General features: G+C 38.7%; 1 protein-coding gene across 2 annotated transcripts in view; it reads left to right on the forward strand.

The window, feature by feature from the left end:
* AAMDC (adipogenesis associated Mth938 domain containing) overlaps nucleotides 1-16,435 on the forward strand; it is a 92,232-nt gene that overhangs the window by 37,575 nt on the left and 38,222 nt on the right. For both annotated transcript variants that reach the window (XM_044668182.1, XM_044668181.1), the window contains exon 2: nucleotides 4,247-4,397. In XM_044668182.1, coding sequence (XP_044524117.1) covers nucleotides 4,266-4,397 — 132 coding nt within the window. In that variant the 5' untranslated portion in view covers nucleotides 4,247-4,265. The remainder of the gene's footprint in view (nucleotides 1-4,246; nucleotides 4,398-16,435) is intronic.

Consider the following 16,435-nt stretch of genomic DNA (forward strand, 5'->3'; position numbering starts at 1 on the left):
TTAACCTGCTTGCTAACCCTTTTGGCCTTGCTTGATTTCTATGCTCCCAATGTCTAGTCCCAGTGGGGGTCCTGGACAACTGGGCCATGGCCCCAGGCAGAGAGTAGGACTTGGAGTTCTGGGAGTATGGGGACTGGGGCAGAGAAGGCCTGGTGGTGTCATCATAGAGACATGCGCATGGGAAACACTTCTCACTTAGAGGCTGCAAATGGTGTTAGGATTTAAGGTGCTATTCACAAGCCAATTTTCTTATTTCTCTAGGGTGTAACTCAGCCATTCAATATCACGCAAAAAAAGGTACTTGTTTTCTTTTTAAGCTGTCTAGGCCCGATTTTTCTAATTGATAAGAATATATCCCAATGGGAAATTCTGGGGGGATACTTCCCTTCTGTCCCACATTGAATTCAGGATTAGGGGTGGCTAGTCACTGAGAGGTCAAGGACCTTGCATCAAAGGAGGGGGACTGACAACCTCTCAGCCCAGACCAAATTCTGACTGTGAGATATTTCTATAAGTCGTAATATCTTCTGACTATTCAGAGAAATGATCTGGACATAGAATCCGACCACTGAGGCTCTAGATGGAAGAGAAGGAGAGCACCCAAGGCAGACACAATCCAAGGAGAAGTACAGGAGCCAAAAGAGCCCCTTCCTAACTGAAAAGTAGTCTTCTCATGATTCCCAGGTTTTTGTACCAAAACTTTGTGCCAGAGCTTGAGATTAAACCCCAGGATCAGGAAAGATGTTTCCTCAATCTGACAGGCCCCAATGATTATCTTTTAAAATAGAGAAATTTATTAAATATAACCAGGAGGCAGGTACAGGTAAGATACTGCTTCCTAGAAGAGATGGGGTTTGGGATTCTTTTAATAACCTTTTGACAAAAGGGGCTACATGGCCAGAGATGGGTTGATGGGGTCATGAGCTACTATGTGACAAGGGTTGGAGCGATGGGGTCATGTATTGGACCTCAAAGACAGAAAGGGGTGAACTGGGCAGTTCAGGAGAAGGTATATATCTGTGCTTATCAAAAAACTAAGTGGAAAGGCCAAAGGGAGCATCTCTCTCAAACTCAAAGTCACTTTCCTTTGGCACTGCAGGATGCAAGGGAAAAAGAAATTCCATACATACTTTTTTGACTTGGGATATCTCTGAGGTTTTGGGATGTCTGAGAGAAGCCCATACCTGCATAGCAATATTTACTGAGAAGACAGAAGAAGAACAGAAATATAAAAGCCATCCTCCCAAATCAAGGACACAAAGTCCCTTCCACCATCTCTGTCCCTGGGTAGGAAAATAGGCTCAAACAAAAAGCAGTTTTTACAAAGAATTTACTCCTCCAAGTTCCCTTCCAAATGCTCCATTAATGTAGAAAAAGCATTTCACCTACTAAGTTGATCCAGGACTAGGCAAACTGGTACAGGCTCCAGTTCCTGGTCTCTAACATATCATTCTCTCACAACCATTCAGAGCTCACAAATTTGCAACCAAAATACACCACCTAAGAGCAAGAAAGAAGAGATTCAACTTAGACAGATAAAGAGCCTCCCAGTGCTGTCATGGCTTCTAGTAACTCAGTTCTCCCTAGAGGCCCTCAGAAATTCATACTTCTCACTCAAAGCTCTCAGGGATTGCTTTGGCCAGTTAGTGACTTTTGTATGTATGCTCTATACCTGCTCAGCAGTCAGACAAAAGGCTTTCATTCTCCATACAATAAGTGGACCTTATGCTTGTATGCGCTTTGAGATAGTGGGCCAGATCCTTCATCTGGCAGTTCTAGAAGCAGGTTCACCAAATGTATATGTTCCCAGGACTGGAGCCACAATGGCCATTCCTCCATTTATAGGAAGAAACAAGAGGAATTTTGTTACCTACTCCTAATGAAAGGCTTTGTTATACAAGACCAGATTTTAGAATATAATTATCAAGATCATAAAAAGCTTTTTTGTAAACCTATAGAAAAGAATGAGTTTGGCATGGACAAGACCACACAGAGATATTCAGTAAGTTTCGCATTGGTAGGGAAAATAGACTGGAAGGTGATGGTTCTAAAAATGAGTAGGGTGGCAAGTAGAATATACATTCATGAGCACTGGCCAAAACATTGAAAATAAAAATTAGAGGGAGGAAGGGCTAAAAGGAAGATAAAATGAAGCACTATATCACTAGAATGAGTAAAAAAATCATGCATATATTTTGCTAGATTCACAAGGTGGATGATGACAGTTTATTTTAAGCATTAGATTCACGTTTCTTTCTAGCAGTCCTGAAAATCCAGTGGTATTTTACTTCTCAACATGCTTACTATTTCAGGAAAAAATAGGAATATAATTTTGTAGTGGCTAAATCCTTCTGGGAGCATTTCATTCAAATCATTTGTTCATTCAGCAAGTATTTGTTGAGCACCTACAGTGTTAAGCCACCAAGGCTGGTTCTAAGGGGCAAGACCTAGACCTTGTCCATGTGGAATCTACTCAAGATAAAATAAATATGCAAATAAATACAATACAAAGGAAATAAAAACAAAGTATTATAGCAATTTGAATAAGTGAAAGGACTTCTGGCCTAGAGGATTAGAGATTTTTTTATTGTAGATATAGCATTTGAACTGGGTCTTGAAAGAATGACAAGATTTTAACCAAAGAAAATGAGAGTCATGCAGAGAATGTATTACAAGCAAAGGGCAAAACATGATGAAGGGAACAGAGGCATAAAACTATGGAATGTGATCAGGGATCGAGGAGGAAATCCATTAAACCAGGATATATGAAAGGAAATAGTTAAAGCTGGAGAGGTACATTGGAGGAGAGTTGTAGGGGACAAAAACTTCTTAGGCTAACATACCAGCATTAGCCTAAAATACTAGCCTAAAACATTTATATGTTTTGCTATAAGCAATGGGGAATTACTGAAGTGTTGTTGGTTTTTTGTTGTTGTTTTTTTTTTTAGCAAAGTAGTTATATGTTTAGAGTTGCATATTAGGAAGCAAATCTGAATCATAGAATTTCAGAATAGGAAGAGACCTCCTACCCAAATCACAAATCCTCTTCAAAAAATCCCTGGTTAAGTGATCATCTATCTTCTATTTGAAAGATCTCCAGAGACAACACTATCTAAGAGAGCCAGCCCATTCTGGTATGGAATAGCTTTGATTTTTAGGAAGTTTTCCTTTATGCCTACCTGAAATGAGTCACCATGTAATATTTATTAACTGTACCTAGTTCTATCTGTTTTCATTTCATTTTTGGAAATCAGTGATGGTAAATTTCTTGAGTAGGAAGCTTCGTTTTTTTCAAATCTATCCTTAACTTTTGAAGTGATTTAAAGGGGAGAATGGCGATATCCTTCTATAGAACATCCTTTAATACCCAGATTGAAATAGTGAACTGAAATGATATGGAGTTTCCTAATGTCTATATACACTTGAAGTTAAATGTGGAAGTTCATTCAGATATCATTTATGCCCTTTAAAGCCAGGTTAGGATAGAAGAATTTCTATTTCCAAAGCAAATATTTAAGATTTTCCTATGAAATTGTTTACCAGGAATAATAATTAACAAATAAAATGAGTCCAGGCCTCTCAGAAGCTGAGAAAGATTATCTCTCAGTATCTAGGATGCATGCCTCTTTTAGATAGTCTTTGCTTACCTTTTTTCTCAGTGTCAAAAATAAGACTTCTATAGTTCCCTTATTTTCAGAAGTAATAATCTAACATGTAATAATAACTCACATGTAATAGTAGTAGCTGGTTTATTCAGTTGGATGATCCAAGAGGTTTTATCCAAGAGGCATTTTCCTTCTTTTCCACCTCTGGGAAGAAGTCTTGATCACATACAACAAAGCTTTTAAAATAAATAAGCCACCCACCTCTGAACAGGAAAGTTAGGGACTCAAAATGCAAAATGAGACATACATTTTTGGACATTGTTAATAAGGAGGATCTGCTTTGCTTAACTATGTCTATTTGTTATGTGGCTTCTATTTTTCCTTTTTTGTTCAATTAGGGGGGTGGAGTAGAAGGGAGAGACAAGAAATGTGTAAATTGAAAAAAATACTATTAAAAATAAAAGTTAAACAATTCACACACCTAATTTGTAAAATGAGGTCATAGTCTAAATTATTTCTAAGGTCCTTTTCAACTTTACAATCCTGTGATACCTCCTATAAAATCATATGTGATAGGCTATTTATTCCCTTGGATATGCTTAAACTGCAGCTGACTACATATATGGCCTCCTTTGTTTCAGATTTTGATTCAGCTCCATTATGTCTTCCCCTAAAATTGCTTCCCTTTCTTGGGGTCAAATGAAAGTACAAGATTGTAGTACAACCTATAAGGACTGCAAAGTGTGGCCAGGAGGTAGTCGGTCCTGGGACTGGCGGGAAACAGGAACTGAGGTAAGAATTTGATCTTTGGTTTCCATTACTCCTTAATTAGCCATACTTTTTTTTTTTTAATTTTAAACCCTTAACTTCTGTGTATTGACTTATAGGTGGAGGATTGGTAAGGTTAGGCAATGGGGGTCAAGTGACTTGCCCAGGGTCACACAGCTGGGAAGTGTCTGAGGCCGGATTTGAACCTAGGACCTCCTGTCTCTAGGCCTGGCTCTCAATCCACTGAGCTACCCAGCTGCCCCAATTAGCCATACTTTTAATATCCTTCACACTAGAGGTATCCAACTCCTAGGATTCCTCATCCATCTAGTCATATTCACTCTATATTAATTTAGTGTAATATTTTGTAATAAATATAATCACATGGTATTTCATAACTGTAAGTAACAGCAATAATAACTACTAGCATTTATGTTGTGTACAATGCATTTTCCTATCTGCAGATATGATTGCATTCCCCTCATGTGAGTGAATAAGGCAAGTAGAAGTAAGTTTTAACTTATTTTTCATCATTATAGAAACTGAGTGGAGGAATTTGCTGTGATAAAAAAGCAGACTGACCTTTACTCCAGCACTTTACTATAGAAATAACTCCACTTCTTTATTTTATTTTATTTTTTATTTTTTTACTTTATTTTTTTATTTTTTAGAAAAAATTTTCCCATGGTTACATGATTCATGATCTTGCTCTCTCTCCCCCTGTTCCCCAACCCTCCAGTAGCCGATGCGCATTTCCACTGTTTTCTTCCTGTATCATTGATCACAACCTATTTCCATATTATTGATAATTGTTCTAGGGTGGTCATTAAGAGTCTACATCCTAACCATGTCCGCATCAACCCATATGTTCAAGCAATTGTTTTTCTTCTGTGTTTCCACTCCTGTAGTTCTTCCTCTGAATGTGGGTAGCGTTCTTTTCCATAAATCCCTCAGAATTGTCCTTTGTCATTGCATTGCTGCTAGTACTGAAGTCCATTACATTCGATTTTACCACAGTGTATCAGTCTCTGTGTATAATGTTCTCTTGGTTCTGCTCCTTTCACTCTGTATCAGTTCCTGGAGGTCATTCCAGTTCACATGGAATTCCTCCACTTTATTATTCCTTTGAGCGCAATAGTATTCCATCACCAGCATATACTTAGAACTTAGAATGGGTGAATGACTTGAATATAAAGAAGGAAACTATGAGCAAATTAGGTGAGTATGGAATAGTATACCTGTCAGATCTCTGGGAAGGGAAGGATTTTAAAACCAAGCAAGAGCTACAAAATATTACAAAATGTAAAATAACTCATTTTGACTACATTAAACTAAAAAGTTTTTGTACAGACAAAACCAATGCCACCAAAATTAGAAGGGAAGCAACAAATTGGGGAAAAAATCTTTATAACAAAAGACTCAGAAAAAGGTCTAATTACTCAAATATACAAGGAGCTAAATCAGTTGTACAAAAAGTCAAACCATCCCCCAATCGATAAATGGGCAAGGGACATGAATAGGCAGTTCTCAGATAAATAAATCAAAACTATCAATAAGCACATGAGAAAGTGTTCTAAATCTCTAATAATAAGAGAAATGAAAATCAAAACAACTCTGAGATATCACCTCGCACCTAGCATATTGGCTAAAATGGCAGCAGGGGAGAATAATGAATGTTGGAGGGGATGTGGCAGAATTGGGACATTAATGCATTGCTGGTGGAGTTGTGAATTGATCCAACCATTCTGGATGGCAATTTGGAACTATGCCCAAAGGGCTTTAAAAGACTATCTGCCTTTTGATCCAGCCATAGCACTGCTTGGTTTATATCCCAAAGAGATAATAAGGAAAAAGACTTGTACAAAAATATTTATAGCTGTGCTCTTTGTGGTTGCAAAAAATTGGAAAATGAGAGAATGTCCTTCAATTGGGGAATGGCTGAACAAATTGTGGTTTCTGTTGGTGATGGAATACTATTGTGCTCAAAGAATAATGAATTGGAGGAATTCCATATGAACTGGAATGATCTCCAGGAATTGATGCAGAGTGAAAGGAGCAGATCCAGGAGAATATTGTACACAGACTGATACACTGTGGTACAATTGAACATAACGGACTTCTCTACTAGCAGCAATACAAGGATCCAGAGCAAGGCTGAGGGACTTATGAGAAAGAAAACTAGCCACATTCAGAGAAAGAACTGTGGGAGGAGAAACACAGAGGAAAAACAACTGCTTGAACACATGGGCTGATGGGGATATTATTGGGGATGAAGACACTAAACAATAACTCTAGTCCAACTATCAATAATATGGAATTAGGGCTTAATCAATGATACATGTAAAACCCAGTGGAATTGTGCTTCAGCTAAGAGGTATTAGGGGGGCTTGGGGAGAGTGAAAGTACATGAAGCATGTAAATATGGGAAAATATTCAAAATAAAAATGAAAAATAAATAAATAAAGGAGGATGGATGAATAATAATGATATTAGAGGCTATGGAGGCTAGAGGCTTTGAAGGTGGATTGGATTTTGGTGGGAGAGAGAGCACACTCTCACCCACAGCCTCTGTGTAGGTGCTGCTGGTAAAAGCTATGTCTCTCCTCTCCTGACAGGCTTGCTCAGTTGAGCCTGTCAGCTATCTCTTATAACAGCTGCCCAGGCAGGGAACCACTGAGAGGTTGTGCGTGTAGCTAACCTCTCTAGTTCCCTAACCAGGGGTTGGAATAATTGATAAGGGCTATTGATATGCTGTTTGAATAAAGGTGAAATCTGACTGAGTAAGGATCTCCCCTTCCCAAGGGCTTTGATATATTGACCACTCAGGAAAGGTACTTGATAACAAAACACTATATTTGATTCTAATTAATGGGGTTAGGAACAAGTGAAAAGGATGGAGGATTTGGGAAACTTATTGCTAATACTCTAAGCTAATGATCAGACTATTGGAGAAAGCTAGATCAAGTAGAGGCTAGATGTTCTTCACCCTCACACTAACCCTGGCCTGACCTGGCCAAGCCAAAGATTAGGGAAGGCTATTGATCTTTGATGACAGTGTCACTGTTCTCTCTCTCAGCTCTATTGTCAATGACGGTGATTGCTCTCTAGCTCTCAGTAAGACAGGTTGGTTTGCAGGTACAGGGACAGGCTTGCCCTCCCTCAAGACCTCCCACCTCCCAAGTTCTGCTCCAGAGTGAGCCACATGTGATGGGCCTGGTGGGTATTTATAGGGTTGGCTCCAACTGATTTTTTGCCCTGGCTCACAGCATCTGGGTACATTCCAAGTTGTTCAACTGCTGATCTTGTCACTCAAAGTTGGGTCCATCTTGTCCCAGAAATAAATATAACAGAGGTAATCTGTGGATTCTTTCAATTTCCACTTTTCCTTCTTGTTCGAAAATGTCATGGCAGTTTTCTCTGATAATTTCTTGTAGGATGATGTCTAAACTTTTTCTTTTGTCATGATGTTCCAGTAAACCAATAATTCTTAATTTGTCTCTACTAGCTTTGTTCTCCAGATCTTTGGTTGACTCAATGAGGTGTTTCATATCCCCCTCAAATTTTTCATTTTTTAAATTTTGTTTTATATATTCTTGCTGCCTTGTGAAGTCATTTGCTTCTAGTTGTTGAGTTCTATTTTTTAAAGACTGAATTTCATCCCTGGCTTTTTGGTCATCCTTCTCCTTCTGGTCTGATTTTCTTTGTAGATCATCTTTTGCCTTCTTTGCTTTGTTTTCAAGCTGGCCAATTCTGGCTTTTAAGACTTTATTTTCTTTGTTTTAGTTCATGTATTTCCTTTTTCAAATTGTCTTCATCCTCTCTTGATTGCTTTTTTTTCTCCCCACCCATGGCCAACGCACATTTCCACTGGTTTTATCATGTGACCTTGTTCAAGACCTATTTCCAAATTGTTGTTAGTTGCATTGGTGTGGTATTTTCGAGTCCACATCCCCAATCATGTCCTCCTCAGCCCATGTGTTCAAGCATTTGTTTTTCATATATGATTCCTCTCTTGCAGTTCTTCCTCTGAATGTGGGTAGTGTTCTTTACCATAAATCCCTCAGAGCTGTCCTGTGTCATTGCATTGCTGCTGGTAAAGAAATCCATTACATATTGATTGCTTTTTGAATTCTTGAGTTAATTGAATTTTTAGATCTTCCAAAGCCTGTGTCCAATATGCTGGAACTTCTTCCTCTTCTTCTATTTCATTTGCTCTCTTTTCACTTCCATTAAAGAAGCTGTCAATTGTCATTTCTTTTCTCTTTTTCTGTTGTTTACTCATATTTTTTCCTTTTCTATTCTGCTAGTTTAAGCAGATGGATTTAATGAGATCTGATGAAAGATCTTCCCCTAGCTGGCAATGGAGGTTTGTAGTTACTTTCTCTGCAGTGTATGGGGGAGGGGTGTTGGAGTTTCCCGGCCCTCTGAAGACTTCTGTGAACGAATGTGGAAGAACATGGTCACTGATTAAGAAATAATTAATACAGCTCAAGTCAAAATGACTTTTAGCAGTTTTATTTACAAAAAGAGAGGAAAAGTACAAGTAGGGAAATGTGAAAAAAGGGTAGAGTAAGATATCTAACCTAACACACTAAATATTTGCTCTGGCCCCTGGCTCAACCCAGGCAGGGATAATTAACCCTCAGCCAGAGGACCCTAAACTGGAGGGCTCAGTAGTGAATATAACAAGGGTTCCACTCACACAGCCTCCTCCAAGATGGGGAGACCTCTCCGAAAACTAATCTCTCCAGAAGCCAGGAAAGGAGTCAGCTTTTCACTCACCCAAGTTGTTAGCTCTACATTGCTGTCCCAGTCCAAGATCCTTCAAGAACTCAAAGACCTCGCAAAGACTTTCTCACAGGAAGTTTAGGCCCATTTTAAAGATCTTTTTTACATCATTTCCTGTTCCTTCCTCCAATTTACAGGGACCACTTGCTGTCTTTAAATTTGCTTAACACTGCCCAGGTGGGCAGCCAGTCACTTTTGGAAGTATAAACCACTTTAGTAAGTGGTATGTGAACCTACTCTACTTAATGTTAAATATGGGGTGTCTTGCTTTTGATTAAATTTAAAAGTAGGCAAGGGGAGAGTTAATTCTATCTTCACACCTTTAACAAACATTTATCAACTACCTACTGTGGAAAGAGCTTATATTTGAAACTGAAAAAGTTATAATGTCACTTACAAAACACATAGTCCCTGATCTCCTTTAGTTTATAATCTAATAGGGAGATAAAGGACACAATGTTACATTGTGTACATTGAAAAAGAGACAATTTAGGAGAGATATTATGGTACGCATAGACAGGTTTAAAACAAAGAGCTATTTGAGATCCAAGAAGGAAGCTTATGACCTGGGCTCAAGAGTTCTATTGTGATCAGGGAAGGTTTTGTGAACGTGGTGGCATTGGAGCTAGACTTTAAAGAGGGAAAGTACAGTGCAGGCATGGGAGCAGCTTGAATAAAGACCCTGAGGTGTAAAAGAGCAGGAGATGGTTCAGAGAAGACATGAGAGCAGCAGCCAGGGGAGGGGACTCGCTGGAGGCAAGCTGGAAAGGAATGTTCCTGATATAAAAAGACATGGTTTCTTGATCCCCTCATTTAGGATTCTAAATGTATTTTCCTCTAGAAACAACACTCCAAGCAAGTAATTGATTAGCCAGTGAGACTACTTTTGCCTCCCTATAAATCAATCAGTCAGTATTTGTTAAGTTTCCACCATGTTCCAGGCTCTGGTACTAAGTGCTAGGGATGCAAAAGAGGGCCCCTGCTCCCAAGCTCCTCTCTAATGAGAGAGACAAGGAAGCAAATATATACAAAGCAAGCTGTGTACAGGATATTAGAAAGTAATTAGCAGAGGGAAGACATTGGAATTAAGAAGGCTGGGAAAGGCTTCCTGTAGAAGGTAAAAATTTAACTGGGACTACTAAAGCTAGGGAGGTCAGTAGCAGAGCAGAGAGAGAGAGAGTATTCCAAGCATGAGAGACAGCCTGGAAAATGCCTGGAGCCAAGAGATGGAGTGTCTTGTATGTCAAACAGCCAGAAGGCCTGTGTTATTGGATCAGAGAGTATGATGGTGAAAAGTAAAATGTAAAGAAGACTAGAAAAATAGGAAAGGGATAGATTATGATGGGCTTTGAGTACCTAACACATTTTTATACTTGTTCCTAGAGGCAACAGGAAGCCACTGGAGTTTGTTGAGTAGGGGATACATGTGATTAGACCTTCATTTTAGGAAAATCATTTTGGTGGCAGAATGGAGAATGAATTGGAGTGGGGAGAAACTTGAGGCAGGCTGACCCACACCAGACTATGGCAGTATTCCAGGGACCTACACTAGTGGTGGCAGCATTAGAGAAGAGAAGGGAGTATATTCAAGAGATTTGAAATGAACAGGCCTTGATGATAGCTTGGATTTAAGGGGTGAGACATAGTGAAGAATCGAGGATTGCTTCTAACTTGAAAACCTGAGGAACTGGGAGGATGGGCATTCCCTCCTTCTTCTTTCCCTTACCCCTAAGGCAATAGACTCTGCTGCTTCCTGGGACCCCAGCATAACTTTATACTCCCAAATTGTTCAACAAGGAATGTTCTTCTGGACAGTGGAGAGATGTAGAACAGGTAACAGTACAGTTAGATGATTTTGGAACTAATTGTAGAGTCAGACCCAAAGATTGTTACTTATTATTAGTTAGGCATCATTTTGGTAAGGGGATCTGTGGTGGATGCCCTGGATACCTCAGACTTTTTCTAGATCCTGGGCTGTTAAATATTTTTATCAGTGACTTGGATAAAGGTAATAAGTACATGTTTATCAGATTTGAGATGGCACAAAGCTAAGAGGGATAACTAAATACATTAGATGACTTGATCCAGTAAGACTTGATAAATGAGAACATTTAACTAAATCTAATAACATTTTAATCTTGGTTTCAAAAAATCAACTTCATAAGTACAAAGTGAACAAACATGGCTAAATAGAAGTTGGCAGAAATATCTAGAGATTTTAATTTTAATTTTAAATATGAGTCAAGAGTATGATCGTGGCAGCCCAAAAATTCAATCTGATCTTAAACTATATTAAGAAGTAGTAATCCCACTGTACTCTGCCTGCCCTACTTAGACTGCAACTGGAATTTTGTATTCAGTCTGGGTACCACATCTTTGAAAGGACTTGATTAAGATAGAGAACTTCCAGGTGATGGCATTTTTAGACCCTGACATGCCCAGAGTCACATAGCTAGGAATTATCTGTGGTCATATTTGAACCCAGGACCTCCCATCTCTAGACCTGATCTCAATACCCTGACCCACCTAGCTGCCTCTCAGATGATGGCACTTATGATGATGAAAGGCCTTAAGATTATGCCATGTATTGATTGGTTGAAGGAATTAAGGATATCTAGCTTGAAGAAGAGACAATTTAGGAGAGATGTGATAGATATCATTTGGTATTTATAGACTGTGAAAGAGAGATCAAACCAGTTCTACTTAGCCCCCAAAGGCAAAACCTTAGAAGCAATTATTGGAAGCCACAAAAGGACAGATTTAGTCTTAAAGGAAAAATTCCAAATAATTAGAGCTATCCAAATGTAGAATGGTCCATCTTTGGAAAAGGTTAATATTCACTTGCTGGAGGTCTTCAAATATAGGCTGGATACTTATTGGATATGTTGTAGTGTAGACTTTTGTTCAGAATGTAGTTGGATTTCATGGATAAATTATTGCCTTACTCTACCCCTCTGAGAGACTATTTTGGTTTTCACACCAGAGCCCTTGTATCAATTCCTAGAAACCTGGATTTTCTCTGAAATATAACTGAAATTTGGTTTAGTCCTTTTCTGTAGTCCCTCTCTTTCCTTCTCTCTTTCCCTTTCCTTTTCCCTCTCCCTTTTTCTCCCTCTTTCTCTCTCTCTCTCTCTCCCCCTCTCCGTGTGTGTGTGTGCACGCCTCTGTGTGTGTGTGTGCCTCTCTGTCTCTCTCTCTCTTATTGATGATCCTTTTAATACTTAGGTCTTCCAATTCATCAGTGTTCTCAACCCACCCTGACCTCCAACTCCAGGCTGCTTCAGTGGCCCATGAGTGGGATAGTGCCACTTTAGGCCTGACCCTCATCTGAAGTTTTTCCACCTTCAAGATCTGAAATTCCCTTCTCATCATCTTCCTGACCTTTCATGGCCACACTCCTCATCCTGCCTTCTATTCTTGTTGTGACTTCCAGAATCTCAGTCAAGCCCCTCTTGTATAATAGTCAAACTAAATTGTTATACAGTTCATGATGTCATCCTGTCCTCTCCTGTCTGAAGCTCTCATGTCTGGAATCCATTCCCTTCTACATCCTTTCTTTCCTTCAAGCCCAACTCTGCTGCCACTCCCTCCATGAACCTTTTCTTGATTCCACAGCCAAAAGGACTCTCTCCCTCATACTTTCTTGGATCTCTTCTTTGTCTCTGTCACATTCTCCCTGAGTTATTTATATATATAATGTTCCACTTCTAGTAGATTACAAGTTCTTTGAGGGCAGGGATTATGTCATTTTCCATCTTTGAATTCACAGCATAATGGTAGGAGTTTAACAAATCCCTTCACTTCCTTTTTTTTTTTTTTTTTAACTCTTACCTTCCGTCTTGGAGTCAATAATGTGTATTGGCACCAAGGCAGAAGAGTGGTAAGGGCTAGGCAATGGGGTTCAAGTGACTTGCCCAGGGTCACACAGCTAGGAAGTGTCTGAGGCCCGATTTGATCCTTGTCACTTCTAAGTGAAAGAGTGTCCAAGAGGAAATCCTAATCTATGTCTTCCTTCTGGATGGGTAGTCTGTAGTGTTTTTCTACCATAATATGACTTTATTTCTCCTTCCATTAATCCTTCCCCAAATTTTCTAAAACATGCTTTCTCTCTGGTTCTTAGGACTTTTTACAAGTATTTTTTCTTACTCTAAAAACAGTTCTACTCCACTATCCCTTTGTCTCTTCTGTTTATTTTGAATATTTTATTTTCATTCTTTTCCAATCAAGAACCCCATCCTACTAAGTCTCAGGTTGTTTTGTTTTGTTTTTTTTCTCTGTGTTCATTATGCTGAACAATTGCTATGGAATCCAGCAACTGTTTCTACTTAGTTTTCTAAGCCAAATATTTTCTTCAGTAATAGTATAATGGGGGAGATATTGTGAAACTATATTGTTGTCTTTATGGGAGAGGGAAAGAGAGAATTACTGATGAAAACAATGAGGGAAGAAATGGAATGGAAAACTAATGTCCCTGCAGCCCTCAGTAAGGGGGAAAAATGGATGATGGAGAATCATTCTGAGACTGAAAAGTGTCTCTCAGAATTTATACCATTTTATCTCCCTTGCATCCCAAACCTCTGTGAACCACAGCTAGCAACTAGGTCTCGTCCATGCTCTTTCTGCTCAGCAAGGGGTGAGGGGTAGGAGAGTCCCAGATTCTTGCTCCTAAATTCATTTTCACCACATAAAAGACTGGTTGTTCAGAAATTCTGTGATACTGGAACTATTCTGCTATTAAATAATACGGAAATTGTAGAATTTAGGTTGAGAGAATCCTAAGAGGTTATCCATTCCAACCTCCTGACACAAAATTCACCTTTCTTGTATCTTTAACAAAAATTCATCACTACTCTCCTTACTTACAATATCAGGGAACTCCCTCCTCACCCCCAAGATATCCCATCCTCCATCAAAGCAGCTCTTTCCATTGTGTTGGCTAGCTCTTATGGTTCACGGAATTTCAGAGTTGGAAGGGACTTCATTGGCTATTTAGTGTAACCCTTACATGGAAGGAATCCCCACTGTAACCATAAATTTTTCCTTATATTAATTTGAAATCTACTTCCCTTTTATTTCTCCTCATTGGTCCTAGACATGTCCTCTGGAGCCACACAGAATGGGTTTAATTTCTCCTCTCATTATAGCCCTTCAGATGCTTAAAAATATTGGTCATGTCCCCGCTTAGTCTTCTCTGGGAAAGAAAAGGAAATAAGGATGACACTTTTGAAACTGAGACATGAAACTGTTTGTTTATTCTAAGATAGATTGTCTCTTTTAGGAAGCAAGTCTTCTTCAGCATTGCAATTAGTTCTAATTATACTCATATATCCCCTGTCTTCTGTACCTTTAAATCTTTTTTTCCAACATGATTTTTCATTCAGATACATACTAATGGCTTGTTTTTCTGTTTATAGAACAGATGTAAGGGATTCTGTGCACCCAATTAGAGAAAGAGATATCAACTAACTTTGTCTAATTCTGTATAGTATTGTAGGCTTTCAAAGGGTCATCAGAGACTTCAGAAATGGGTTGGCCCTGCAAGGAAAACATGATTTTAAAAAGAGCCTAAAAGACCCCTAACTCCTAGGAGTACCTAAACATCTATTAAAGCTCCCAAAGCCACACCCCCCCACACACACACACCCTGAGGATATGTACCAGTGGTTCCCAAATTTTTTTGGCCTACTGCCCCCTTTCCAGAAAAAATATTACTTAGCCCCCTGGAAATTAATTTTTTTTCATTTTAATAGCAATTAATAGTAAAGATAAATGCACCTGTGGCCATCACCACCACCCCCCTGGATCGCTGCAGCACCCACCAGGGGGCGGTGGTGCCCACTTTGGGAATCACTACTTTAGAAGCAAGGAAGAATGGAATTATAAAAGAACAAGACAAACCTAGGAATTATATTAACTTAATTGCAAAACTTTTCACACAAATAAAGTCAGATCTAAACAAGTGGAAAAATATTAATTACTTGTGGGTAGGCAGAGCTAATATAATAAAAATGACAATTCTGCCTAAATTACTTATTCAGTGCCATACTAATCAAACTACTAAATAAATTGTATTATAACACAAGAAAAAATGACAAAATTCATCAGGAAGAACAAAAGATCAAGAATATCAAAGGAACCAATTTAAAAAAATGTGAAAAAAGATGGCCAGCATTACCAAATCTCAAACTCTTTTATTTTTTATTTTTTTTTTTATTTTAAACCCTTAACTTCTGTGCATTGACTCATAGGTGGAAGAGTGGTAAGGGTAGGCAATGGGGGTCAAGTGACTTGCCCAGGGTCACACAGCTGGGAAGTGTCTGAGGCCGGATCTGAACCTAGGACCTCCCATCTCTAGGCCTGGCTCTCAATCCACTGAGCTACCCAGCTGCCCCCTCAAACTCCTTTTTAAAACAATAATCACCAAAACAGTCTGGTAATGATTAAGAAATAGAATGGTAGATCACTGAAATAGATTAGATACACAATATGCAGGGTTATATGACCTTGTAACCTAGCATTTGACCTTGTAACCTAGTAATTTGATCAACCCAAAGATCTCAGCTTTTGGAATAAGAACTCACTATGCAAAAAACTCTTGGAAAAACTGCAAAACAGTATGGCAGAAACTAGGTATAGACCAATATCTCACACTCTATACCAAGATAAGGTCAAAATGGATATATAATTTAGATATTTCCAAGGGAAAGTATGGGCATTCAACAAAATTGAAGAATTCCAGGTATTTGCACAGAAAAGACCGGGGCTAAATGGAAAGTTTGATATCCAACCACAAAAATCGAGAGAAACCTGAAAAGGTAAATAAGATACAGAGGGGAAAGAAAGAAAACTTATAATTTTTAAATTTGCCTTTTTAAGGGCCTCAGTGAGATCTAATTATCTGTATTCCTTTGTAGAGAAATATTATGTATAATTCTCTGTAGTGAATTCTATTCACTATTATAATATTCACTATTATAGTAATCAGAAGAATAATTAACAGGGTGAGGGTGGAACACTAAATAATCTAAGATGGCATGGGGGATGGGAAAAAGGGGGAGAATAGCAGGGGTCACCAAGAGAAACTTGAGCGAATAAGAAAATAGAATATTCTATTACACACAAAGAGGGCATGGGAGAGAGAGGGGACAAATACTATTATAAGAAGGAGAGGAAGAGAGCATAAAGAGGTAATAATCAAACCTTACTCTCAGTGTAATCAACCCGGAGAGGGAAGAGTAGCTATACTATCCATTGGGAAATAAAACTCTTATCTT

The sequence above is a fragment of the Gracilinanus agilis genome, chromosome 3 (assembly GCF_016433145.1).
Source record: "Gracilinanus agilis isolate LMUSP501 chromosome 3, AgileGrace, whole genome shotgun sequence".
Taxonomy (NCBI): Eukaryota; Metazoa; Chordata; class Mammalia; order Didelphimorphia; family Didelphidae; genus Gracilinanus; species Gracilinanus agilis.